The 25,745-nt window shown below is 43.0% G+C and overlaps 1 protein-coding gene across 10 annotated transcripts in view; it reads right to left on the bottom strand.

Moving 5' to 3' along the window:
- The window catches only part of fhod1 (formin homology 2 domain containing 1), a 196,861-nt gene that overhangs the window by 14,913 nt on the left and 156,203 nt on the right, over positions 1–25,745 (bottom strand). For 9 of the 10 annotated variants that reach the window (XM_030078385.1, XM_030078377.1, XM_030078372.1 and 6 more), the window contains 5 exons: positions 17,968–18,150; positions 17,373–17,492; positions 16,273–16,434; positions 8,253–8,443; positions 836–1,028 (listed from right to left, as the gene is read on the bottom strand). In XM_030078385.1, coding sequence (XP_029934245.1) covers positions 836–1,028; positions 8,253–8,443; positions 16,273–16,434; positions 17,373–17,492; positions 17,968–18,150 — 849 coding nt within the window. Of the gene's footprint in view, positions 1–835; positions 1,029–2,980; positions 3,030–8,252; positions 8,444–16,272; positions 16,435–17,372; positions 17,493–17,967; positions 18,151–25,745 lie in introns of all 10 variants that reach the window. The other variant, XR_003930106.1, reaches the window with a different exon arrangement.

The raw sequence follows: 25,745 nt of genomic DNA on the forward strand, positions 1-25,745 counted from the left end.
AGGAAGACAGAATAGGTGAGAGAGAAAGAAGGAAAAAGATGTGGCAGAAGAGAAAGATGAAGTACAGGAGAGTGGAGGAGGATGTATGACGAGAGTGAGGAGATGTAGAGAGTGTACAGAAACAACAGCAGAGGAGATAGGAGAAGAAATGATGAAGAAAGAAGAAAGAAGAGGGGGAATTAATCATAAAGATGACAGACAAAAAACAAGATATGGAATTAGCAAAAACAAAAAACAAAACAAATGTGTATCTTGATAGACAGCAAACAGGCAGAATGACCGCAAAATAAAGATGGAAGCTTCATGATCTGTGGGCACACTACTGGATATCTTAACATGAAAACTTCTCTCAGACCTTTTTCAAGTTTTAGATCTGTGATGTCCAGAATTTCAAGAGTTATGTTATGACAAGGTGTTGTAATTGACTTTCTGGTGTACTTTCAGTCTGGCTAATCAAATTCTACTTCAGGTAGTGATTGCCAATGGTTTCCAGAACGTGTTTTTACAATCCCCAGAGAACATTAGCTAGACATGTAAAGTTTTTGAGCTGTTATTGATTGATATGGACTTCATATTTTTATTTTTATTATGAATCAGTGGCAGCTTTTTATTACTAAAAGGTTTATTGTCATGCTATTCACAATTGCGTTAACCTACTGTATGCTAAAGCATTAGCAGGCACACTGAAGAGAGGTATTTACTGGAGACATGTTTTTCTTGCCAATTCTCTCATCGCATACTAAGCAAGGTGACCAACAGACCAAACTGCACCAAAAAAATAGTGTAGTCTTTCAGCATCTTGCTTGGCATTACCTTGAGAATGGAGAACATTTACCTCAGTGATCATCTTGCCACGGGTCTTAGTTCGCTCCCGGTGAGCGGCTCGTTTCCGTTTGTGGGTCAGGACTCGCTCCCTAGTTGTCCGATACTCAAGAGAAAACTCACTAATGATCCTACAAAAATTAGTGACCTTGATGTCCCGCACTGAGGAGGATGGCTGACCGAGGAACAGAAGGAAGGAATGGAACCTGGCAGAAGTAAAGGAGGACAAACAGACTGATTTAACATTAACCCATTTGAGTGAAATAATCAACCAGCTAACCATAGTATGTGGCCAAATGGCCATGACTGTTTTGTTGTGAATACATCTGATTAGCACATTAGCTAGCAGAAGCTCTCATTAGCAATAACAAGTTGCAAGAATGAGGAGCTTCAGTAGGAGTGTGCTGCTCCAAAATGAATGAAGTAGATACAGATGGGACAAACAACACGATTTGAGGGATGACAGAAAGCAGAAATATTGTTTCCAAGGATACACACACACACACACACACACACACTAGGGATGGCTCGATACCACTTTTTCACATCCGATACCGATACTGCAGCCTTGAGGATCGGCCGATACTGATACTGATCCGATTCTTTTTGTCACTCTAAAAGTTGTTAATAATACGTGGATGTAATTTGCTTGATACTGACATCTAAAAACACCACATTCACTGTACAACAACTATTCTGGTCCCCTAAAGAAAGAAGGAAAATATGTGACAACAACTGAAGTCATGTGTAACTGCTGTGGCTTAAACTTAAAGCTCACATGGCAACAGGGAAGCATCGGGCTGCGTTTTTCACCCCAGTTGAATTGGAAATCTTAATGCATTCATACAGCGAGTTAGAACATGTTTTTTTTTTTTTTTTTTTTTTTTTTTTTAAATTGTATCACCGCTGCAGCGGCAAAGGAGAGGGAGACAGCATGGGAGAACACTGCTGCTCGGGTCAGTGCGTAAGTTTAAATGGAGTCCGTTGCAATCGATAATATTACAGGGGAAAACTGCTTGAATTACTGCTGGCCTTTTAATTTATTTCATTTAGGTGACGTGAAACGGTAACGCTCAAAAAGATAATTGTCTGGAAATGCTAAAACATCTATGCGCGGTCTTATAACCATCTCCCAATGAATATTTAATTCTCTGCCCAGTGACACTGCACCTTCATCCACGGGATCGTTGTCGAAAGGACATGCCATGTTCATGAAAAAAGACGCCATTTAACTACTAATGGACTTCTAATAAAGACCTACTGACTGTTTTTTTTTTTTTATCATTAAAAAAAAAAAAAAAAACAGACGGCAGAACTAATATGCCATGCCAAAACTCGCCTGCTGACTGAATGAATGAGGAAGTTAAATTACCGTGTGTGGCTGAAAGAGGCTGAAACTCGACGTTTCATGAGAAAAACCTGGTCCCGACCAGGTTAGTTTCATGGAGTCTGTTACTGCGGTAACTGACCGAAAGCTTAAGTTACCTCCTTCTGTGAAACAGGCTACAGTTATCCATTTCTCTGCTTTGTGTTGCCTCCCTTTGTGAAACGGAAAACTCAGAGTTTCCCTCATTTTAGGGTTAAAAGACTCAGAGTTTTCACTAAACCTGCTTTGGGAAACGGACCCAAGATTTGCTGCACCAAAACAAAAACGGTTTGTTTTTCTTTGCACTCGCCTGTAAAAAGTCTCTCTACTCCTTTCCATGATGCTTCTTCAGATGCTTTATTAAGTCCGTTGTGTTAAAACGTCCGGTTTTACTACCACCCCTTGAAACACTCATATTGCAAACGTTGCGCTTTTGTGCTATGACTACAGCTCTGCAGTCTTCTGCTCACGTGACGAAAACACAGGCACATGACAACCATGGCGACAGCTCGTCTGTGTTACGGCATGTCGCGCAAAGTGAAGTTGAGGATATATGAGATAGCTTGGGCTTATGGATCAGATCGGACGGGTTCTAATAAAAAAAAATCTGATACACGATCCCGTCATTTTGGCCTGGATCGGGCCCGATACCGATCCAGTGGATCGGATCGGACCATCCCTAACACACACACACACACACACACACACTTATTTTAGTTTCACTTTGTCCAGTTCCCTTCCAAAATGGCAGAACTATTTTCTACAGTAGCATGGTTAGCACTGTCAACTTACATCAAGAAGGGCCTTTCTGTTGGGAGTTTGTATGTGGGTGCTCCGGTCTCTGGTTACAAAAACATGTATGTTAGGTTAATTCCCCTGCCACTGAGGATGCAAAAAGCTATTCCTAGTGCTGGTCTCAAGCTCTGATAATGGGGAGGGCTTTGTCAGTAAGGGCATCCTTATGATCCACTGTGCCAACACCTAGTGGCAGCAGCCGAGATCAGAAGATTTTCTGCTATAGCACTGTTTCTGTGTCACCACACAGCAGTGCTCCAGTCGCATTTTCAACCAACAGGGTGATACAGTGGTAGTGTTATGGCAGAAAATAGTTCTGCCATTTTGGAAACAAGGTGCCTGAAAATAGTGCTGAAAGTGAATAAAAAACAAATATGTGTGGTTTTGCATCATTTGAAACATTTTTTCAGATTTGCTGCTCCAAATTGTGTTGTTTTCCTGCTTCATTCATTTTCCAGTAAAGTTCTTGCTCTAGCAGCAAGGGGGAAATTATGGACCAAACTTGGTGGATGTATTACACTTGCATGGAGCAGCAAATACCACTATATGAGTAAAAATCAAAACTATCCCGTAAAGCTACAGCTCAGAGTGTTTTGGAAAAGATTCTATGGCAAAGATAAGCCACTTAGGGCCGCCAAAAGTGCCATGAAATTGAGGCTGGACATTAGCATTTGAAATTATTAATGTTTGAATATATATATTTGAATAAATTTTGCCTATAATTTAAAAAATAAGCTGCTTCTTGTCAGATGCAATATGCAGGTTGACAATTTCATATTGCAGGTCACAACCCTTAGCTGGCATGTGTGTTATTTTCCACAAGAGGGCAGCAGAACATAGGACACTGATGAACTTTCATACTAGGTTAATATCTGGAGCCTCATCAATAAAACATGCAGTGCATTCAGAAAGTATTCACAGCCCCTTCACTTTTTTCAATTTTGTTATGTTGCAGCCTGATGGTACAATCATTTCAATTCATTTTTTCTCTCATTGATCTACACTCAGAACCCTGTAATGACAAAGTGAAAACAGAATTTTAGAATTTTTTGTACATTTTTTAAAAAGAAAAAACTGAAATATCACACTGACATAAGTATTCAGACCCTTTACTCAGTACTTAGTTGAAGCACCTTTGGCAGCAATTACAGCCTTGAGTCTTTTTGGGTATGACACAACAAGCTTTGCACACCTGGATTGGGGGATTTTCTGCCATTCTTTTTTGCAAATCCGGTGGACAGTCATTTTCCGGTCTCTCCAGAGATATTGGATAGGGTTCAAGTCAGAGCTCTGGCTGGGCCACTCCAGGACATTCACAGAGTTGTCCCTAAGCCACTTCTGTGTTGTCTTGGCTCTGTGCTTAGGGTCATTGTCATGTTGAAAGGTGAACCTACGACCCAGTCTGAGGTCCTGAGCACTGTGGAACAGGTTTTCATTGAGGATATCTCTGTACTTTGCTCCATTCAGCTTTCCCTTAACCATGACCAGTCTCCCAGTCCCTGCTGATGAAAAACACTCCAACAGCATGATGCTGCCACCACCATGCTTCACTGTTGGGATGGTATTGGGCAGGTGATGAGCGGTGCCTGGATTCCTCCAGACTTAACATTAGGAATTGAGGCCAAACAGTTCAATCTTGGTTTAATCAGGCCAGAGAATCTTGTTTCTCTCAGTCTGAGAGTCCTTCAGGTGCTTTTTTGCAAACTCCAAGCGGGCTTTCATGTGTTTTGCACTGAAGAGAGGCTTCTGTGTAGCCAGTCTGCCACAAAGCCCAGATCGGTGGAGGGCCACAGTGAAGGTTGTCCTTCTGGAACATTGTCCGATCTCCACACAGGATCTCTGGAGCTCAGTCAGAGTGACGATCAGGTTCTTGGTAACCCTTCCTTACTAAGGCCCCAAGTTGCCACAACTCAGCATTTATAAAACAATATAGGTGCAACATTCTCTGTTTATGTCTCCCCAAAGGGGTCACATGTTGCTGACAGTGCGGTGAGCACACTACTCCACCTGGTGCTGGAAAAGCTTGCTTTTCCTCTGTCTCCATTTCAGTCTCTGCTCATGCACAAGCAATCTCAGCCAAAATTGTACTGTACACATTCTCCTTTTGATTAACACATAGATGCACTAATTTCAGAAAGTGAGGATCAAGATAACTTCCTACATTTAAAAGCAGGGCTGTTTCGCTTGCATCCTTCTTACTGTACTGAGACCTTCAGTTATTTTCTTGGTCATGCTGCCAACTGCCAGAACTTCACCAAGAAGAGGTTTTGTAGCACCATCAATACAGTGGATAGTGATGTGTACTTGTCAGTTGACAATGCTTTGGTTTCCACCTTGAATGGCTTCAGAACCTCTCTATCTTGTAACATTCTTTAGTTGTTTGTTGTTCTACATAATAACTGCAACAACAGCACCCTGATGTTTAGATGGACAGCAGAGCATGTCATAAGTGGTGTTCCAGCAAGTTGGACTGCTATCAGGTGGATACCTATGACATTGGTGACAAATTCCAGTCTGGCTTCCGGAAAAAACACTCCACCGAGTCTGCACTCCTTAGAGTATCCAATGACATTCTGATGGCCTCTGACTCCGGCAAATGCTCTGTCTTAATCCTGTTAGACTTAAGCATAGCATTTGGCACGGTCGATCATGGCATCCTCTTGGACAGACTAAGGAACTGGGTTGGTGTGTCAGGATGTGCCCTAGAGTGGTTTGCCCCCTACCTCAGTGAGCGTTGTTTCTTGGTGACCGCTGGCCCGTTCAAGTCTGACACCGCCCCTTTACACTGTGGTGTACCCCAAGGTTCGGTGCTGGCCCCATTACTTTTTGCACTGTACATGCTGCCGCTAGGTCAGCTTATCAGGAATTTTTCAGGTGTAGCATACCACTGTTATGCAGACGACATCCAGCTGCATTTCCCTTTCAGACCCGAGAATATGCAACATCTCAGCATTCTGATGGAGTGTTTGGCCGCTGGATGGCGAACAACCTCCTACAGTTAAATGCGGCCAAGACCGAGGTGCTAATAATTGCCTCTGACAGTGTCACAGCCAGGGTATTAGAACATCTGGGCCCCCTCAAAAACAATGCCCGTCCTAGTATTAGGAACCTTGGTGTGCATTTTGATCAGTCAATGGTCCTGGATATGCATGTGAAGACTCGAAGTTGTAATTGTTTTTTTCACTTAAGAAACATTGCCAAACTGCGTTCCGTCATCTCCCACTCAAAGTTGGAGATGGCTATACATGCATTTTGGTTGTATTGGTTGCCATGGTGGCGCGCATAGACGCAGCGGCTACAGCTCTCCACTCTCGGTGCCGTATTATATGTTTTTGTATGTGTGAACGATTGCGTTTTTAGCTTAAAACACCACCTTATGTTGGGCAATGTACGCGTACAGTCGTCAGCACCTTTTGAGCTTGGGATTGTGCTGCGAGGTACCATTTTCGCCGGACTTTCATCGCTACCAGGACATTCTGGAGGACGCCGTTAGAACACCGGGGTCTCCGTGGATAGTTCTTCCCAGTGACAAGTCCAGGAGGAAACGTAAACAAGCAAAGGAAACAACAGTTATCAGGACCTTTTGAGCTTGGGATTGTGCTGCAGGATGCCAATTTCACCGGACTTCACCGGCTGAAAGGACAGCCCTTTGGGCCGCCGCCTCCCAGCATTTTCCAGCGCCAGGTCCATGGCGAACACGGGATGACGAACTGTGCTTGCACATCCAACAAGTGTTTCCGTGACTGTTGCATTTTTTCTGATATCAGAGACATGGCTGCAGCCATCTATTCCTGGACTTGGCTATTCAACTAGCAAGATGCACGATGCTTTCTATTCTCCCCTGCACCGAAAGGACTGAGCCCTAATTTCGTTGCATTATTATACGTATATGATTGTGCAATAACAATAAAATCTATCTATCTATCTATCTATCTATCTATCTATCTATCTATCTATCTATCTATCTATCTATTTATTTCTTCCAGGCTTGATTATTGTAACTCGCTTTTCACATGTTTAAACCAAGCATCCATAAATCGTCTCCAACTGGTCCAAAATGCAGCGGCTAGATTACTCACCTGGTCTAAGAAATCATGTCATATCACACCAATACTTGCCGCCCTACACTGGTTACCGGTTCCTTTTAGGATCCAATACAAGTTACTACTGTTTACTTTTAAGGCTATCCACGGCTGTGACCTCATCCACCATCACACCCCCAGTCGCTTTCTGCGGTCAGCTGACCAGGGGCTCCTGGCAGTGCCTCACACGAAATTAAAAACTAAAGGTGATCGGGCCTTTGCAGCAGGAGCACCTCGCCTTTGGAACTCGCTTCCTCAGGCTCTGAGAGCTGCCCAGTCCGTGGATAGCTTTAGAAAGCAGCTTAAAACTCATATTTTCCGGCAAGCCTTCTTAACACAGGCCTGAGGTTAGGTCCTCTCCGGTTTCTTTTTTCCATTGTACAGTTGTATGGTCTTTTTCTTTCTTACTGGTGAAATACTGCACTTGCACCTTATGTCGCACTGCCTCTTGCACACAGATGATGTCGATGTTGATAATGATGTTGACGGTCACCTTACTGTTTTGTTTTATCTGTTTTTACTGTAAAGCACTCTGTATATTCGTACTGTGAAGGGCGCTATACAAATACAATTTTACTTACTTACTTACTTACTTTGCAAAATGGGCAGCAGCAACTTTATTAGGGCTGCCACATGAAAGTCGAAGAATCAAATCATCTGTTGGAAACCCCCAAGTCGACTTGAGATGCCTCAAGTCAAGCAGTCCTGTTTTTGTTTCATTATTATTGTATTTTTTATATTAACATAGTTACTGGGTGTTGCAATATGACAATAATATGTGACACATGCTCTTAAATAAGCACTCGGAATATACTGCAATAGGGAATGGAAAAATATTATGTTTTTAGATCCTTTTAGAAGTGGTAGATGATGTGCAATTAACTGGATTAATTGGCCAGAGAATAGACCATATTCACACCATGGCCATCCTCCTATATCTATCTATCTATCTATCTATCTACATATCTATATCTATCTCTCTCTCTCTATATAGATATATAGATATAGATAGATATATATCTATATATAGATAAATAGATATCTATAGATATAGATTTATATATATATAAATCTATATAACTAAAAACCCATTCTCCAGTAGACCTATTAATGGAGACACACTGATAGATGTGTAGCAAAACTGTAAAGTGCCATATATTTATGTAATTTTCTTTTTCTGTGCTGACCTGTTGATGACCCTCCTGTGGACGACCTTCAGAATGATGATTCGTTGTGTGCAGTCTTTCAAGAACTCAGTCATCTTGTTCCTCAGCAGAACCTTGGTCTCGTGTTTGGCAACCACCTTCAGGTTGTCCCATGATGCTTTGCAGCGTCTCTCTAGCTGGACCAAGTTCTCTGACAGTAGTTCAAAGTCCACCTGGAGAAAGAGCTCACTTTGTTACCTGCATTTCTACTGGTCAGACCTCAATAAATCAAAATCTCTCCTTTAGGAGAGACCTATTTACAAAAGAGATTATACATACACTACCAGTCAAAGGTTTGAACACACCTTCTCATTCAATGTTTTTTCTTTATTTTTACTACTTTCTACATTGTAGATACATACTGAAGACATCAAATATATGAAGCAAGATATATGGAATTATGTAGCAAAGAAAAAAAACTGTTAAATAACTCTAAATATGTTTTATATTTTACATTCCTCAAAGTAGCCACCCTTTGCTTTGTTGACAGCGCTGCAAACCCTTGGCCTTCTCTCAATGAGCTTCATGATGTAGTCACCTGAAATGGTTTTCACTTCACAGGTGTGCCTTGTCAGGGTTCATTTGTGGAATTTCTTGCCTTCTTAATGGGGTTGGGACCATCAGTTGTGTTGTGCAGAAGTCAGGTTGGTACACAGCTGACAGCCCTATTTGACAACTGTTAGAATTCATATTATGGCAAGAACCAATCAGCTAAGAAAGAGAAACAACAGTCCATCATTACTTTAAGAACTGAAGGTCAGTCAGTCAGGAAAATTGCAAAAACTTTGAATGTGTCCCCAAATGCAGTCGCAAAAACCATCAAGTGCTATGACAAAACTGGCTCACGAGGACCACTCCAGGAAAGGAAGACCAAGAGTCACCTCTGCTTCTGAGGACAAGTTCATCCGAGTCACCAGCCTCAGAAAGCGCAAGTTAACAGCACCTCAGATTAGAGCCCAGATAAATGCCACACAGAGTTCTAGTGGCAGACATCTCTACATCAACTGTGCAGAGGAGACTGCGCGAATCAGGCCTTTATGGTCAAATAGCTGCTAAGAAACCACTACTAAAGAAAAGCAACAAGCAGAAGAGATTTGTTTGGGCCAAGAAACACAAGGAATGGACATTTGACCAGTGGAAATCTGTGCTTTGGTCTGATGAGTCCAAATTTGAGATCTTTGGTTCTACCCGTCATGTCTTTGTGCGACGCAGAAAAGGTGAACGGATGGATTCCACATGCATGGTTCCCACCGTAAAGCATGGAGGAGGAGGTGTGATGGTGTGGGGGTGCTTTGCTGGTGACACAGTTGGGGATTTATTCAAAATTGAAAGCGCAGTGAACCAGCATGGCTACCGCAGCATCCTGCAGCGACGTGCCATCCCATCCGGTTTGCGTTTATTTGGACCATCATTTATTTTTCAACAGGACAATGACCCCAAACACACCCCCAGGCTGTGTAAGGGCTATTTGACCAAGTAGGAGAGTGATGGAGTGCTGCGCCAGATGACCTGACCTCCACAGTCACCGGACCTAAACCCAATTGAGATGGTTTGGGATGAGATGGACCGCAGAGTGAAGGCAAAAGGGCCAACAAGTGCTCAGCATCTCTGGGAACTCCTTCAAGGCTGTTGGAAAACCATTTCAGGTGACTACCTCATGAAGCTCATGGAGAGAATGCCAAGAGTGTGCAAAGCAGTAATCAAAGAAAAGGGTGGCTATTTTGAAGAATCTAAAATATAAAACATGTTTTGAGTTATTTCACACTTTTTTGTTTACTACATAATTCCATATGTGTTCATTCATAGTTTTGATGCCTTCAGTGAGAACCTACAATGTAAATAGTCATGACAATAAAGAAAAAACATTAAATGAGAAGGTGTGTCCATGTGTATATATGTGTATACACACACACACAGATATAGATATATATGTATACGTATATATGTACCTATGTCTATAGATATATATAGATAGATATAGATAGATAGATAGACATAGATATATATGTATATGTGTGTGTGTATACAAGGATACAAGGAAGTTTATTGGTCATTATACAACAGGTTGAATAATGAAATTAAAGTGTGGTTCCCTCTTGATTGATTAATTGATTGTATAGAAAATAAAATTATTAAACATGGAGGAGTGCAGATGGTGCATTTAGTAGTCTCACAGCCTGAGGGAAGAAGCTGCTCTGTAGTCTGGTGGTACGGCAGTGGATATCAGGGTTTTTCCTGCATATAAAATTACGAGGCGGCCGCCTCAGCCTACTTTCATGCCGCCCCCGGCTCTCAAAACTCTGACTTCGGCAAAATTGTTATTTTCTGACAAGCGTTGTGGTAGATGGATGTCATTTTAACTGCAGTTGCAGCATTGCGGCGATGTGGTGGAGCTGTATCAACAAGAGTGCACCGGAGGTTGCTGCCAAAACTGCCAAAGAGGAAGAACAGAGCTGCAAAATTCCCTTCCTGGAGGATTTTCTTTTGTGTTTCGGTTTCTTTCGCTAGTGTGTGTGTTAATCGGCATCCTGGTAGTGGAAGTGAAAATGCAGCTTAGTTTGACTGCTATATGATGATATACGACGAGCTCGCACACGCTGCCGATCTGTGCGGCGTGTTTGCGGGGAGTATTTGCCGGCTCACATGTGAATTAAAGGATCTTGTCAAACCAACCGACCTCCCTCGAATTTCTACTTTCCCAGCCATCCTCTTAGCTAGCTGTTTGTGTTTAAAACACAGTTCACTAAGTTCAGTAAGTTAAAAAAAAAAAAAAAAACTGCCAGTGGAACAAGGAAAAATGATCCTGAAACAAGTGAAAGTGGTCTAAAAACAAGTTACTTTTTAGGCGACTGTCTTATTTTACCGGGATTTCCAGGCTATTGACCCTTTGCACGTGACGTCACGATCCAGTCGCGCGAAATATGAACGCCATGATGGACGGCAAAAGAGCAGTGGACATCAATGTAAGACAAGGAGGCGCGTCAGACTTAGTGACATTTTGTAGTTGTATATAGTTTTTTTAATTTACTTTTATGGTGGTGAGATGGCGATTTCCGTGCAGTGTGCCAACAGGCAAGGCTGTAAGCCTAATCTAGCCGTTTACAGGATACCTTTTGATGCAGACAGAAGACAGTGACGGGTAGCTGCTAACAATCGTAAGGACTGGCCGCCGTCCAAATACTCCGGATCTGCAGCGAACATTTTTACAAGGTCAGTTTCATATTAAAACGTTATCAAACTTATATAACCTTAGCTATGTTAGAGTCAGTCAAAACAAACTCAGTGTAGTTAGCTAACGTAGCTACCGTTAGCTAACAAACTCAAGTAGGGTTTGTTTACTAGTAGCGATGCTAGCTAGCTACTAACGTTAGCTAGCTAGTCCTTCTCAGGACTCTGTTCATATTAGCTGGCACTCCTAATTCAGCAATAAGCCCCGAGAAGCCGTGGATTACAGTGGTTTTACAACGGCTGCGCGTCGTGCCTTAGAACGCCCCTCAGCCGCTGTAAAACCACTGTAACCCCCAGCTTCTCAGGGCTTATTGCTGAATTAGGAGTGCCAGCTAATATGAAGAGTCCTTGTTAGCTAACGGTAGCTACGTTAGCTAACTACACTGAGTTTGTTTTGACTGACTCTAACATAGCTAAGGTTATATAAGTTTGATAACGTTTTAATATGAAACTGACCTTGTAAAAATGTTCGCTGCAGATCCGGGAGTATTTGGATGGCTGCCAGTCCTTACGATTGATAGCAGCTACCCGTCACTGTCTTCTGTCCGCATCAAAAGGTATCCTGTAAAAGGCTAGATTAGGCTTACAGCCGTGCCTGTTGGCACACTGCATGGCACAGCAGGAAATCACCATCTTACCACCATAAAAGTAAACGAAAAACTATCTACAACCACGGAATGGCACGAACTACAATGCGCCCCCTTGTCTTAAATTGACGTCCACTGTTCTTCTGCCGTCCATCATGGCGCCGCTTCCCATGTCACGTGATAATTGTGACGTGTCTGCAAAGGGTCAATAGAGTGGTGAAGTCCCGCCCACCCACTTCCGGTACATGGGTCCTCAAAAGCAAAAAATTATGAATGCGATCCAATGGGTAGATAAAAATTATTTTCTGGTCCCGTTTGAATTGTGCCATGGATTTCACATATGTTGTTTGTGATATTTAAATATAATTTTTCACGTAAAGAAGACTACAATTTAGCGTGAAGAATATTAATAATGTTAGGTTTTGTGTGAGCCCGCTTTGTGAACTACAACTCTTCGCTGCTCTCGGTGCAAATGATATACGTCACCACCCGCACTGGAAGCCTACAACAGACATGGCGATTTCTCTGCTCCGTGCTGAGTTTTTGAGGTTCTGAGTTTTTGAGGTTCTGAGTTTTTCCGCCCGACGGCGGGGTCCGCGCGCCCTCCTGCCTGGCCGGGCGCTCCGTCGGCCTTCAGAGACGCGGACAATCGGGAACAAAACACACCGGCATCTTGACTTGAATCTGGATGGAGGGAAATGGCGATGACGTGACGTCACATACTGCGACACAGTATGTAGTCTTTCTAATTGTGTTTTCTCAACAGCATTTAACTGAACAATGGTACAAAAAACGGTCAAACTCTTGACATGAAAATTTGTTATTTAAGCCTATAAACAACATTTGTGTAATCCATGGCATAATGACGGGGGGACCAGAAAATAATTATTTTCTGTCCATTGAACACCATTCATTTTTTTCGCTCCGAAAGGTCCCATGGGGGTCCACCGGAAGGGGCGGGACTTCACCACTCTATAGCAGCGCACTGACATAGATTGTGTAACAAAGTGAAGAGTTGCCACTCTGCTCTAGTTTCACTGGCTAACAGCAGCACACTGGCTTAGCTTGTCTATTCAGAGAAGAGGTATCACTTTGGCTTATTTTTCAATATATGTTGTCACATGCATATGTGGGGGCTGAGCACACAGCCCTGGGGCGCTCCGGTGTTGAGCACTAGAGTGGAGGAGGAGAGACTGCCAATCCGAACTGACTGGGGTCTGTTTGTGAGGAAGTCCAGTATCCAGTTGCGGAGGGTGGTACTGATGCCCAGAGTGTTCAGTTTTCCAATCAGCTTCATGTGGGAGATTGTGTTGAAAGCTGAGCTGAAATCAACAAACAGCATTCTGATGTAGGTGTTGCTTTCCTCAAGGTGAGTGAAGACTGAGTGGAGAGCAGTGGAGATGGCATCCTCTGTGGATTTGTTGGTTCTGAATACAAACTGCTGAGGGTCCAGACTGGCAAGGATGTTGTTCTTTATGTGCTGGAGAACCAGTTTCTCAAAGCACTTCATCAGGATGGGGGTGAGTGCCACAGGGCGGTAGTCATTTAGATCAGACACTGCAGACTTTTTAGGCACAGGGATGATGGTGGCTGTCTTGAAGCAGGTGGGAACACTCTCCTGTGACAGCGATATGTTGAAAATGTCAGTAATGACATCTACTAGCTGGTTGGCACATGTTTTTAGTACACGGCCAGGGATGTTGTCAGGCCCAGCAGCTTTACTCATATTCACTTTCAGCAGGACTTTCTTCACATCCACTGTGGATACTGACAGTGGCCGGTCCTCTGGAGGCGGAGTAGACTTTACAGCTGACTCTCTGTTAAGGAGGTCAAAGCGAGCATAAAATGTGTTTAGCTCATCTGGTAACGTGGCCTCACACATGATGGGAGCGCTCCTGCTTTTGTAGCCTGTAACACTTTTGACCGCCTGCCACAAGTCTTTGCTGTTGCTGGTGTTGAGGTCTCTCTCCAGTCTCTGCTGATGCCTTCGCTTTGCCTCCTTGATGCCAGCTTTCAGTTTTGCTCTGGCAGTGTTGTAGGCTTCTTTGTCACCTGACCTAAAGGCAGCTTTTTTGGCTCTACATAGAGCTCTCACCTCTCCATTCATCCAGGTTTTCTCATTAGGGAATGATTTAACTGTCCTTATTTTTACCACATCATCAGCACATTTGCTGATACATGATGTCACTGATGATGTGTATTCTTCAATGTCAATACGGTTCTCCTGGGTAGCAGCATCTTTGAACATCTGCCAGTCTGTGCATTCAAAACAGTCCTGTAGAGCTGCTGGAGCTTCATCTGTCCACACTTTAACTATTATAGTTGGTTTGACCCTTTTTGTCAGCTGGATGTAGGTAGGCAGGAGAAGCAGGGAGATGTGGTCAGACTGGCCAAAATGAGGACGAGAGAGGGCTCTGTAGCTGCCAGGAACATTGGTGTAGACATGGTCCAGTGTGTTGTTTCCTCTGGTGGAGATGTGGACGTGCTGGTGGAATAGGCAGAACAGTTCTGAGGTCTGTTTGATTAAAATCCCCAGCAACAATAATAACAGCATCTGGCTGTTTTGCCATCTGACTGCTGATGACCTCATACAATTCCAGGAGTGCATTTTTTGAATTTGCACCCAGTGGAATGTAAACAGCAGCAACAAACACACTGGTGAATTCTCTAGGCAGGTAATATGGCTGACATCTCAGCAGTAAAAATTCAACGTCAGGTGAACATTTTCCATCCACTCTGACTGCACCTGTGCACCAAGCATCATTGATGTACACACAGAGCCCGCCCCCTCTCGTCTTACCGGAGTCTTGTGTTCTGTCCACCCGGAACAGGCTCCGCCCGTCCAGTGTTAAAGCCTCATCCGGTATATTGTTATGGAGCCACGTCTCTCATCAGGATGAGAGCACCGCAGTTCCTGGTTTCATTCTGCTGGGTCAGCCTAAGCCTTATCTCATCCATTTTATTTTCCTGCGACCGGACATTTGCCAGGAGTAGGCTGGGTAATGGGACCGCCTTGGGTCCAAGCCTTCTTAGCCTGAGTCTTATCCCAGCTCGTTTCCCTCTCTTCCTGGGTCGACTACACCGCTTGCGATGACGTCTGGTCCGTATGGTTTTGAATGTCGGATCTTGAGATGCTGAGATGCCGAGAGCAGAGATCGTTTCAAGGTCAGCTGCACTCAATCCAGTCACTGCACCTCCTTTTCCGATACCGACGAGTGTATCACTGTCATAAGAAATACGATTCCCAGCAATAAAAGCGAGCCACCAGCTGCTGCATCTGTATGCGCCGCCATTGCCATGGTATTTATTTTATATATCTATATTTATATCTATATATCTATATCTATCTATATCTACCCCCCTAATAAAATTCTGATTGTCTTTTAGTAATTAGTAATCCTGGTTTGATCCCCAGCTCCTCTAGAAATCATGTTTAAGTGTCACTGAACAAGACACTGAACCCCTTAACTGCTCCTGATGAGCAATTTGGCACCATGCATGGCAGCCTCTGTCCTGTGAGTGTGTGCGAATGGGTGAATGTGAGGCATGCACTGTAAAGTGCTTTGAGTGGTCAGTACATGAGAAAAGCGCTATAGAAATGCGGTCCATTTACCATTTATCAGAACTCCACACAACCTTGTGAGAAGTGACAGATACCTAGAAAGCTTTGTTGCATGTCATCCTGTCATCCTTACCAATCTTTCCTATCTCTGTCTACTGACACTGTCCAATAAAGCAGTAATGGAAAAAAAAAAATCTATATCTATCTATCTATATATCTATCTATCTATCTATCTATATATATATATATGTGTGTGTGTGTGTGTGTGTGTGTGTGTGTATATATATGTATTATTGGGTTGGGGACACTGCAAATTTGGTGTTTGTGGCAACATTCCCATGCTGGCACATAGTTGACCTTAAGCATTGCGATGCATTTTATGTCAACAACCACTTAACAGTTTTGACTGGAATTGTATAATTAAAATTATAGTATGGCTAATTACCTTATCAGATGGCTCTTGCTAAAACATTTTTTCTCTTATTATTACACACAAAGATTGAAAGGCATTTTCCTGAATAACCCGAAAGTGTTTTTTGAAAGTCATTTACTTGATTCATACAGAACTGGAAAGTGTTGAGCTGCAGGGTTAAACATAATAGAATAAAGCACAATAGAGTGTTACTTTGGCAGAGCGAGTGATGGCAGGGATCTCAGAGTAGATGTCTGATGATTCTGGGTAATTTTCGACCACCAGACTGCAGGTGTGATGCAGCAGAGACTGACGATGAACTGTATCCTTCACCTCCACCACCTTCTCCAGGTAACCCAGCTCAAAGCCCTTGGCCTGGGTACAGACAGTCACAAAGCAGAAAGAAAGAAAGAAAGAAAGAAAGAAAGAAAGAAAGAGGGACAGAGGGACAGAGAGAGAGAGAGAGCGAGAGAGAGAGAGGCAGTTCTTAACAGATTAAAACTGCAGAGAAGTTGCACGGAAACAGAAACTACAGCTCAATCGCTGCAAGCATCTAATCTCTGTTTGAAGGAATAATAAAATGAATTGAACTTCATCCACTAAACTACTCTCCGTATTCAGGTAGTCGTATTCCTCAAACATAACTGACATGTCAACACAAGACTCATGTAACCCTTTTGTTGGGCATATTTAGAAATAACTCAGCTATAGCAATATTGTGGTTAGGGACATATTCAAACCTTGAATCAAAGATATATTTTTTTTTAATTCAGTGCCAGTGGCCCAGGTTGCCTCTCTGCTTCATTACATGACACTCTGCCTGTCAATCACCTGACATCCACAGGAAGAAATGAAGTATTCTTAAGGTAACAACCCCTGAAAAATGTTGAAACTTAATATCGCAGATGGAAACACATTTTTTCATTCTCTGTAAAAGTGTTACTCTGAATGAAAATTAACAGCCAATAAAAGGTAAGTGTGGTTGGCTAGACAAAAACTGAAAACACACCTTTCAACAAATTATATGGTACTCCACATATGGAAGTTGTAGTGATCCATTCAGCCTTTGTGCAGCAGCCTTTGCAATAACCTTGTCATGGACTGATGCAATAATCTTGTCATGGATTGAATCCATTAAAATGTAAAGGTTATTTAAGTTTTCTCTTTTGCCATTGTGGGTGCAAGAAGAGGGACAAGGCTGGCCAAATTTTTTGGTTCTTTTTTTTTTTTGTTCTTATTAGATTTAACATTAAGTGAAAAATCAAGAAAAACATTGATCACTAAAAGAAAAGAATCAAACATAATGTTCTCACATTGGAGCTGTTAAGGAAGTTTCCGATGGCAAGCAGTGTTGCCAGGATACGCTTAAAGGTCTGATTTGTAGCCAGCTGCTCCATGCCGAGCTTCAGGTCAAACAGAGGCTCTGCTATCTCCTGTATGGTGGGAGAGAGCAAGAGAGAGAGGCAGAGAGGAGGAAAAAGCAGAGGAAATCATTGCCAAATGATGCAATCAAACACTGTGATGTGATATGGCTATGGTTGGATCTTTGGTATACAGCATCACAGATCAGTTAACTCTCACTGCCATTTGAGGCCATCAACATGCAACCTGCATGGTGCAGCTTTAATACCTCTTTCAGTTTTAGAAAGACACACTGATAGTGGTCCTTAATAGCAACCAGACACATATGGATTACACAAATGAAACTGGTATCTGAATCTGTTTTTTGACCATTTGCAATGCAAAACAGAAGTGTGGCATTTTTGAAAAAGGCTAGGTATTTTGTATAACTACTCTTGGTACCCAACTAAAATATCACTATTTTAGCATGTTTCTATGACAGCATATTAGTGCCATTGTGGGGGAAAAAGGTTCACAGTTAATACAATTAATAGCAAGTTCATGTACCTTCTCCAGGGCTTCATAGTTGAGTTTGAAGGCCCAGAGCTGCAGTCGAGCGGTCAGGGCACTGATGGAGGCCAGGCTGAGGAGGAACTGCTCTGCTGTTCCCAAAGGAACATCTGGGTTGGCCAACTGTGCCTCCTGGATCTTCTGCTTTTCCTCTTCTGTAGGAGTCATGGTTATGATCTTCTACACAGCAGGAGGACACAAGGGATTTAGTCTGCTCCGGTTTAAAGAAAATTTTCATTTTAGAATAGTGTTGTGTTGATATTTCCCTGGGAGTCCACATGGTGGTAAAATAACTTCATTAGTTGCTCCATGCACCTCTAGACTGCTAATCCACAATATGTGTAATTCAATTCAATTCAATTTTATTTATTTATATAGCCCAGAATCACAAATTACAAATTTGTCTCAAAGGGCTTTGCAGGAAAATACAACATCCTCTGTTCTTAGACCACATCACCACATCACATTGGATTAGGAACAACTCCCTAAAAAACCCCTTTAACAGGGAGAAAAATAGGAAGAAACCTCAGGGGAGCAACAGAGGAGGGATCCCTCCCCAGGACGGACAGGCGTGCAATGGATGTTGTAAACACAGAAAACAAACAACAAAAGATATATATGCATAAGGTAAAGGAACTAAGGTAAAAAACAGTTGGCGGATGAGGGATGAGGATGCCAAGGGAAGCCAGATGTACTGGAGCAGCCAGGGACCTGAGCCACACAACCACCAACACCATGATGACCTGGGTCAATAAAAGACAGAGCATGCACTCGGACAAACACACATCAACCATTCACACACACTCACACAGAAACAAGGGGAAACATTAATTATCTGAAGAACAAGACTGATCAATAATTAGCTCTGAGAGAGCAATAATCTCGTCGGCAGGTGAGTGCTTGGGTTACTTCATTGAGACAAAGAACCAGCCCACCGTAGCACTGACTGTGAACCATAAGTTAGGCTGAAGAGATGAGTTTTTAGTCTAGATGTAACATAATCAACAGATTCAGATTGCCTAACAACAACAGGGAGGTTATTCCACAGCAGCGGGGCTCGATAGGAAAAAGCCCGGCCACCTGCTGACTTCTTCTTAACTCTAGGTAGGCAAAGCAGCCCCGCATTTTGAAAGCGGAGAGCCTGCGATGGAATGTAGAGTTTAAGAAGATCAGAAAGGTAAGATGGGGCAAACCCATTTAAGATTTTGTAGGTTAACAGAAGCACCTTAAAGTCAGATCTAATATGGACAGGAAGCCAATGAAGGGAGGCAAGAATTGGGGTAATGTGGTCAAATGTTCTTATTCTAGTTAAGACTCTAGCTGCAGCATTTTGAACCATCTGGAGACTTCTGGTGCTGGCCCATGGCAGAGCTGAAAACAGAACACTGCAGTAATCAAGTGTGGCTGAAACAAATGCATGAATTAAGGTCTCTGCGTCCGCCATGGACAGGAAGGCCGAATTTGTGCTATATTACGTAAATGAAAATAGGCAGTCTTGGTAATATCCTTAATGTGCCGGGATAAGCAGGGATCAAAAGTAACACCGAGATTTTTGGCTGCCACACTTTGTGAAATCACACAGTTGTCAAGGAGTAATGTTAACTGTTCAAAACGATGTCTGTCTAGGAGGGCCGACTACTAACATCTCAGTTTTATCTGAGTTTAACAGTAGGAAATTTAGTGACATCCAAATTTTTTACCGCAGCCAGACAGACCTCTAATCTAGTGATCTGTGTGGGATCATCAGCCTTTATGGGCAAATATAGTTGAGTATCATCAGCATAACAATGGAAATTTATACCATGGCTACGTATAATTTGTCCAAGTGGGGAAATGTACAGGGAGAAAAGAAGAGGACCCAGGACTGAGCCCTGAGGTACCCCGCATTTAACATTGGAGAATTTGGATTTAGTATTGTTGTACATGACACACTGTGTTCTTTCAGATAAGTATGAGTTAAGCCATGAACGAGCCAGGCCAGTGACACCAAAATTCTCAGTTAGTCTATCTAAAAGAATGCAGTGATCAACAGTATCAAAGGCTGCACTAAGGTCCAGCAATAGAAGCACAGAGGTAGAGTCAGCATCAATAGCCAATAGAAGATCATTGGCAACTCTAGTTAGTGCTGTCTCAGTGAAGTGACAGGTCCTGAAAGCTGATTGGAAAGGCTCATAGAGCTGATTTACTGCCAAATGGGTGGAGAGTTGTTGAAACACAACTCTCTCAAGCACTTTAGACATGAACGGGAGATTGGAAACTGGGCGATAGCTATTTAAGGAACTAGAATCAAGATGTGGTTTCTTTAATAGCAGTCTGACCACAGCTGTCTTAAAGCTGGTGGGGACAATGCCAGTACAAAGCGATAAATTAACAATAACCAGCATTATAGAGCCCAGTAAAGGCCAGGATTCTTTATAAAGCTTGGCAGGTAGTGGATCGAGAAAGCAAGTTGTCAGTTTAGAGGCTATCACAAGCTTAGATAAGGTATCAAGTGAGACAGCCTCAAAAACCGAGATAATAGGGACTGTTGGTGAGCTAGAGTACCAATGAGTTTGAAATTGGTGAGATACCATCTGCAGGAGCAGCAGCGGATGCAGAACTATTTTTTTGCCTGATCTCCTCAACCTTGTTACCAAAAAAGTCCAGAAATTCATCCGCTGTAAATGATGAGCTAGTAGCAGATGGCTGTTTTTTGTGAGCTTTGCTACTGTCTCAAAGAGAAATCTAGGATTATGTTTATTAATGGTGATTAAGCGGGAGAAATAGGCTGCTTTAGCGACAGCTAGGGCACGCTTATATTTCAATAAACTATCTTGCCAAGATAGGTAAAAAACTACCAACTTTGATTTTCGCCATTGTCGTTCCAATCTCCTGCAGGCCTGCTTCAAAGCTCGTATCTCATCATTAAACCAAGGTGTGGATCTCTTCAGTCGCCTCGCTCTGGTAGAGAGCGGCGCAACTGTATCAGGGAGACTGGAGAAGGCCACATTAAGGGAACTAGTAAGATTTTCGACAGAGCCTGTCTCTACAGTGAGAGGAGCCAAAACTCCAGGCAACTGCTGGCTAAACGCAGCAACAGCAGAGGGACCAATATGGCGACTAGTGATTAAATCTGTGCCACCACTAACAGGACAGGCCAGTGATGCCTCAAATTTAATAAGAAAGAGGCAGAGGTGGCTGACAAGACAGTCAGATCAGAAACAGCTATCCCTTTAGACAAGACCAGATCAAGGATATTACCATTGCAATGAGTTGCCTCTTGAACAGACTGAGTAAAACCAAATGTATCAATAAGATCTGAAAAGGCTTTACTCAGTGGATCATTAGCCTTATTTAGATGGATATTAAAATCTCCAAAAATCAAGATCTGTTCAGAGTGGGTAACTAAGCGTGACAAAAATTCACCAAACTCATCTAAAAACTGAGAATAAGGACCAGGCGGTCGATAGATCACCACCATGTAAAGTGGAGAAAGACTATTCATGGCTGAGGAAGATGAACTTAGGACAAGAGCCTCAAAAGATTTGAATTTATTTTCCAGATTAGATGTAAGATTAAAGATATCTTTGTGAATTAAGGCAACACCGCCGCACTGTTTATGAGCCCAGGCTACATGGGCTTAGGAGTAATTAGGAGGAGTAGCCTCATTTAGGGGCAGGAAAACATTTGGTTTCAGCCATGTCTCACACAGACCAATCATGTCCAATCCATGATCAAGAATTAGATCATTTATGAGTAAAGCTTTTGTAGCCAGTGATCTAATATTTATAAAACCAAATTTTAGGTTCTTGCTGCCATGACCAGCGGTAAGCAGATCTGAAGACCTACCACTGGATGAGGTATTAATAGGAACTATACATCTTGTGTGATTAGCTGACTGTCCTAAAACTTTATGCTTAGGACGATAAGTAACCACAGGCTTGATAACTTTAGGAGTGTGGTTTTGTAATTTATAAGGTGCTTCATTACAGGATTCTACCACAACAGTAGAAGGGGTGGTTTGTGGATACATATAATCCCCAGATTTGGGGACCAGGAGATTGTGAGCGGGCCGGTGGGGTAGGGAGACTGTCTCAATGTCACAATCCAAGCAAGCAGTCTGATTATCTATGCTGCGAGAAATATCCTGACCAATCACATTAACTACACCATATGACTCCACACCCACACTAATTTTACACATAGCAGGCTCTCTAATCACCTGCCACCTGCCGAGTATAAAGTTCCTAGTGTCAAACAGAGGCTAAAGCTCTATCTATATTGTTAGACAAAAGAGCGGCGCCTTCTCCAGTAGGATGAAGGCTGTCCACTTTCAGCAGGTGAGGGCGGCCCCAGAAGGAAGGCCAATTATCCACAAAGCTAAAATCATGCTCAGCACAGTGACGGGCCAGCCAGCGGTTCAACGAAGTTAACCTACTGTACATCTCATCATTACCCCTCACTGGTAAGGGACCAGAGACAATTAATCAATGCCGACACATCTTTCTAGCTAACTCAAGGGTCCTAACTAAGCTAGCTTTTGTGATCTCTGACTGCTTCATCCTAGCATTACTGGTACCGACATGAATAGCAATGTTCCTATAATTAGTGGTGTAATGTACCTGGGTTTCCTGTTCCTTCCTCGATGCTGCCAGCACCCTAAGATTATCCTCTATGTCAGAGACTCTGGCCCCAGGTAAGCAATGACCCACAGCTGGCGAAGCTAGTCTAACATTGCGGGTGATGGAGTCTCCTAGAGACAAACTCCGCCGCATCTGCCGATGAGGCTAAGCTAGTGCTAACGCTAGCGGGCCGGCTATCAGGCCCGGGACTGAGGCTATCTGGAGTGCCTGTGATGTCTAGCGTATTCCTAGCTGAAAGAAGCTGCTCTAAATCACGGACACGTCTCTCTAGTAGAGACATCCTCTCTGAGAAAGCGAAGCAGTCACTGCACACCATCGTTGTCCAAGGCTGGATTTACTGCAGCAACACAGAGCTAACTAATAGCTAGGCTAGGCGAGTAGCGCCGCTAGTCTACCGACTCTGGAGGAAGTCGCAGGGTTATCAAGTTTAGCAGGGAAATCAAGTTATAAAATTTACCAGCTACATTAGATACGTAATTTGTATGGCTAAAGATTAATTTGAGCGAGAGAGAGAGAGAAACGGGTAGCAACGACCTTACGGGGCAGGAAACTGCATCACAGCGTCAGCGTCACGGCGTCAGCCATCAGATACTGTTGAACCAACAGTACCTGAACAGTATCACTTGTATCACTCCATTCATTTCCATAGAACAGCAAAACAGGTCCTAAAGTAACACTTTAAACACATAAATGAATGCGAACAAAGCAGATTTAGGCATTATGAAAAACAACAAGTCCTTGTACCCATTTTTTAATGTAATTTCAAGTATTTGTGAAAGTGCTACCTGGTGCTTTCTTTCTGGTGCAAAGCTACACAGAGGCTGCCTGCAGACATTAGCTGTTATTTCCATTTCAAATAAGAACATAACAAGAAAAGGTTTAATTTCTGCGAAAAATCATGTTTTATATATTGGCAAAATCTGCTTTGTTCACATTTGTTTATCTCCAAAAAGTCGTATTTTGGGACCTGCTTTGCTGCACTATAGAAGTGAAACACAGTGGCGGTTCTAGACCAATTTTACTGAAGGGGCCTGGCTGGGGCCAGGGGTTTTGCCAGAGGGGCACATTCAACCCGGGGCAAAAAAGACAAAGACTCAAAATTATATCTGATTTTTTTCCCCATAAAACTAGTGATTACCCATTGTAACCAAATTGAATGGTTCAAAATATCACATCTGAGACAGAAACAGTGGAGACATCCTTTTTTTCAGTGCAACCTTAGTACATACAAACTCCTCACTTAGTACAAACTCCTGCTTCTAAAATCTTTATCAGGCACTTTCATCAACATCATCACATCTTCATTACACCACTGTCTTCTTATCATCTTCATCAATAAGTCATCATCATATTTACACTCTAAAAGCTTATTGTTACCTTGTAACAATAAAATATTGTTTGTGGTAGTCGCTTCTTGCTTCTGGCTGCCTCTCATCAGGTGGTTGACTTTTCGAGCTGGCCGTTTTCACCGTAGATCAACAAAACTGACGGCCATTTCCAGCGGTGCAATGCTCTAAAGCGGCTTTCACAAAGCACGCGGACGGCACAGACCGCGTGCTTGTATGTGATCGCGGAGCGCAAGAGTGCACTGGTCTGCTTTTATTTTTAGAAATCTAGATGATTGACATCATTAGATATGCACTACTCTTGCAAAGACAATGCAGTATAGTCATACATTTATTATAAAATTCCATGTGAAGTCACACACACAACAGGTAACAGGTGAAATCACATGAAATGAGGAAAAAATACAGCCTTTGTTCATGTAACATAATTTATTAAGAAGCATTAGTTCAGCTAATCCATAAATTAAAGAATGTATTTGCCTATTTACATGGTGCATCCAAAGCTGCTGTATTGTCCGCCTGAGAAAAATTGCGGCAGAACGGAAAACTACTTCCTAGCATCTGTTTCAGTCGCATAGCAGCCAGCGCCGCATACGTGTGCCGCATACGAGCGCCCTTCTCGCTCTGCGCAAGTCTGTGCAGTCATAGATGTTTGTGCTCTGTACCCAGCACAGAGCGCAGCCCAAACCGCGCCCTATGTGAAAGCCACATCACAATGTATAATCTTTGTTCGGAGGGGGGGCCACAGCGGGTCCAGACTCAGTGTTACGGGGGCACTGGCCCCTGCTGGCCCCTCCCCAGAACCGCCAGTGGTGAAACAAAGAGACAAATACAGTGTTGTGGATTAGCAGCCCAGAGGAGCACAGAGCAAATATTTCCCAGTTTGGGATCAATAAAGTATATCTATCTATCTATCTATCTATCTATCTATCTATCTATCTATCACTGATTCTTGAGAATTTGGATAAATCATGTCCCACTAAGAAAAATGCTATTTCTGCTGGAAATTTACAACATTTTAATGAATAAAAAGAATCAAGGGCATAATCAGGGGGTCCTTTAATCCGTGTATCATTCGTTCTTTCTATTTTCAATTGCCAATCAAAAATGAAAAAATGAAAAAGTGACTGGTTATTTTGTTATTAGTTTTTTAATCTAACACCAAAATCCAAAATATGCCTGTTTTTTCATAGTTCAATTTTAGGCTCGGATCAAAAATATGAAATGGAAAAACGGGAATCAGGACTGAATTTGATTTTATTATTTAATTGGTCCAGTTTACGTGACCCAGAAGTTTGGTAATGAGCGGTAGCTCACAGCAGATCACAGCAGCCAGGTGCATTCAGTCCCGCCACCCTGATCACCGCCACCATGGATAGTTATTACGTGTTGTTTCGAGGACCAAAGCGTGTGGCTCTAAAAGAAGAGGACATGACAACTGAAAAAATCAGCTGAGCTGAGCAGCACCGGAGGCTCACCTGTCAGATCCGGCAGACCTGACCGGGTGGGCGTGGTACCGTCCGGTGCCGCGGCCGGCCCGCCTGATGCCGTCCGGTGCCGCGGCCGGCCCGCCTGATGCCGTCCGGTGCCGCGGCCGGCCCACCTGATGCCGCGGCCGACTGACGCCGCGGTAGGAGTAGTGACATAGAAGGGCGCAAGCCACTAATTTCGCCTAGGGCGGCAACATAGGCAGAACCGCCACTGTGCAATTTCACAGAAAAGGGCCAGGTTTCCCAGATCGATTAAGAAGGTCTCCGGAGCTACTACCCATCATTGTTAAGAAGCTCAGCTGATTTTTTCGGTTGTC

Source organism: Myripristis murdjan, chromosome 3 (assembly GCF_902150065.1).
Source record: "Myripristis murdjan chromosome 3, fMyrMur1.1, whole genome shotgun sequence".
NCBI lineage: Eukaryota > Metazoa > Chordata > Actinopteri > Holocentriformes > Holocentridae > Myripristis > Myripristis murdjan.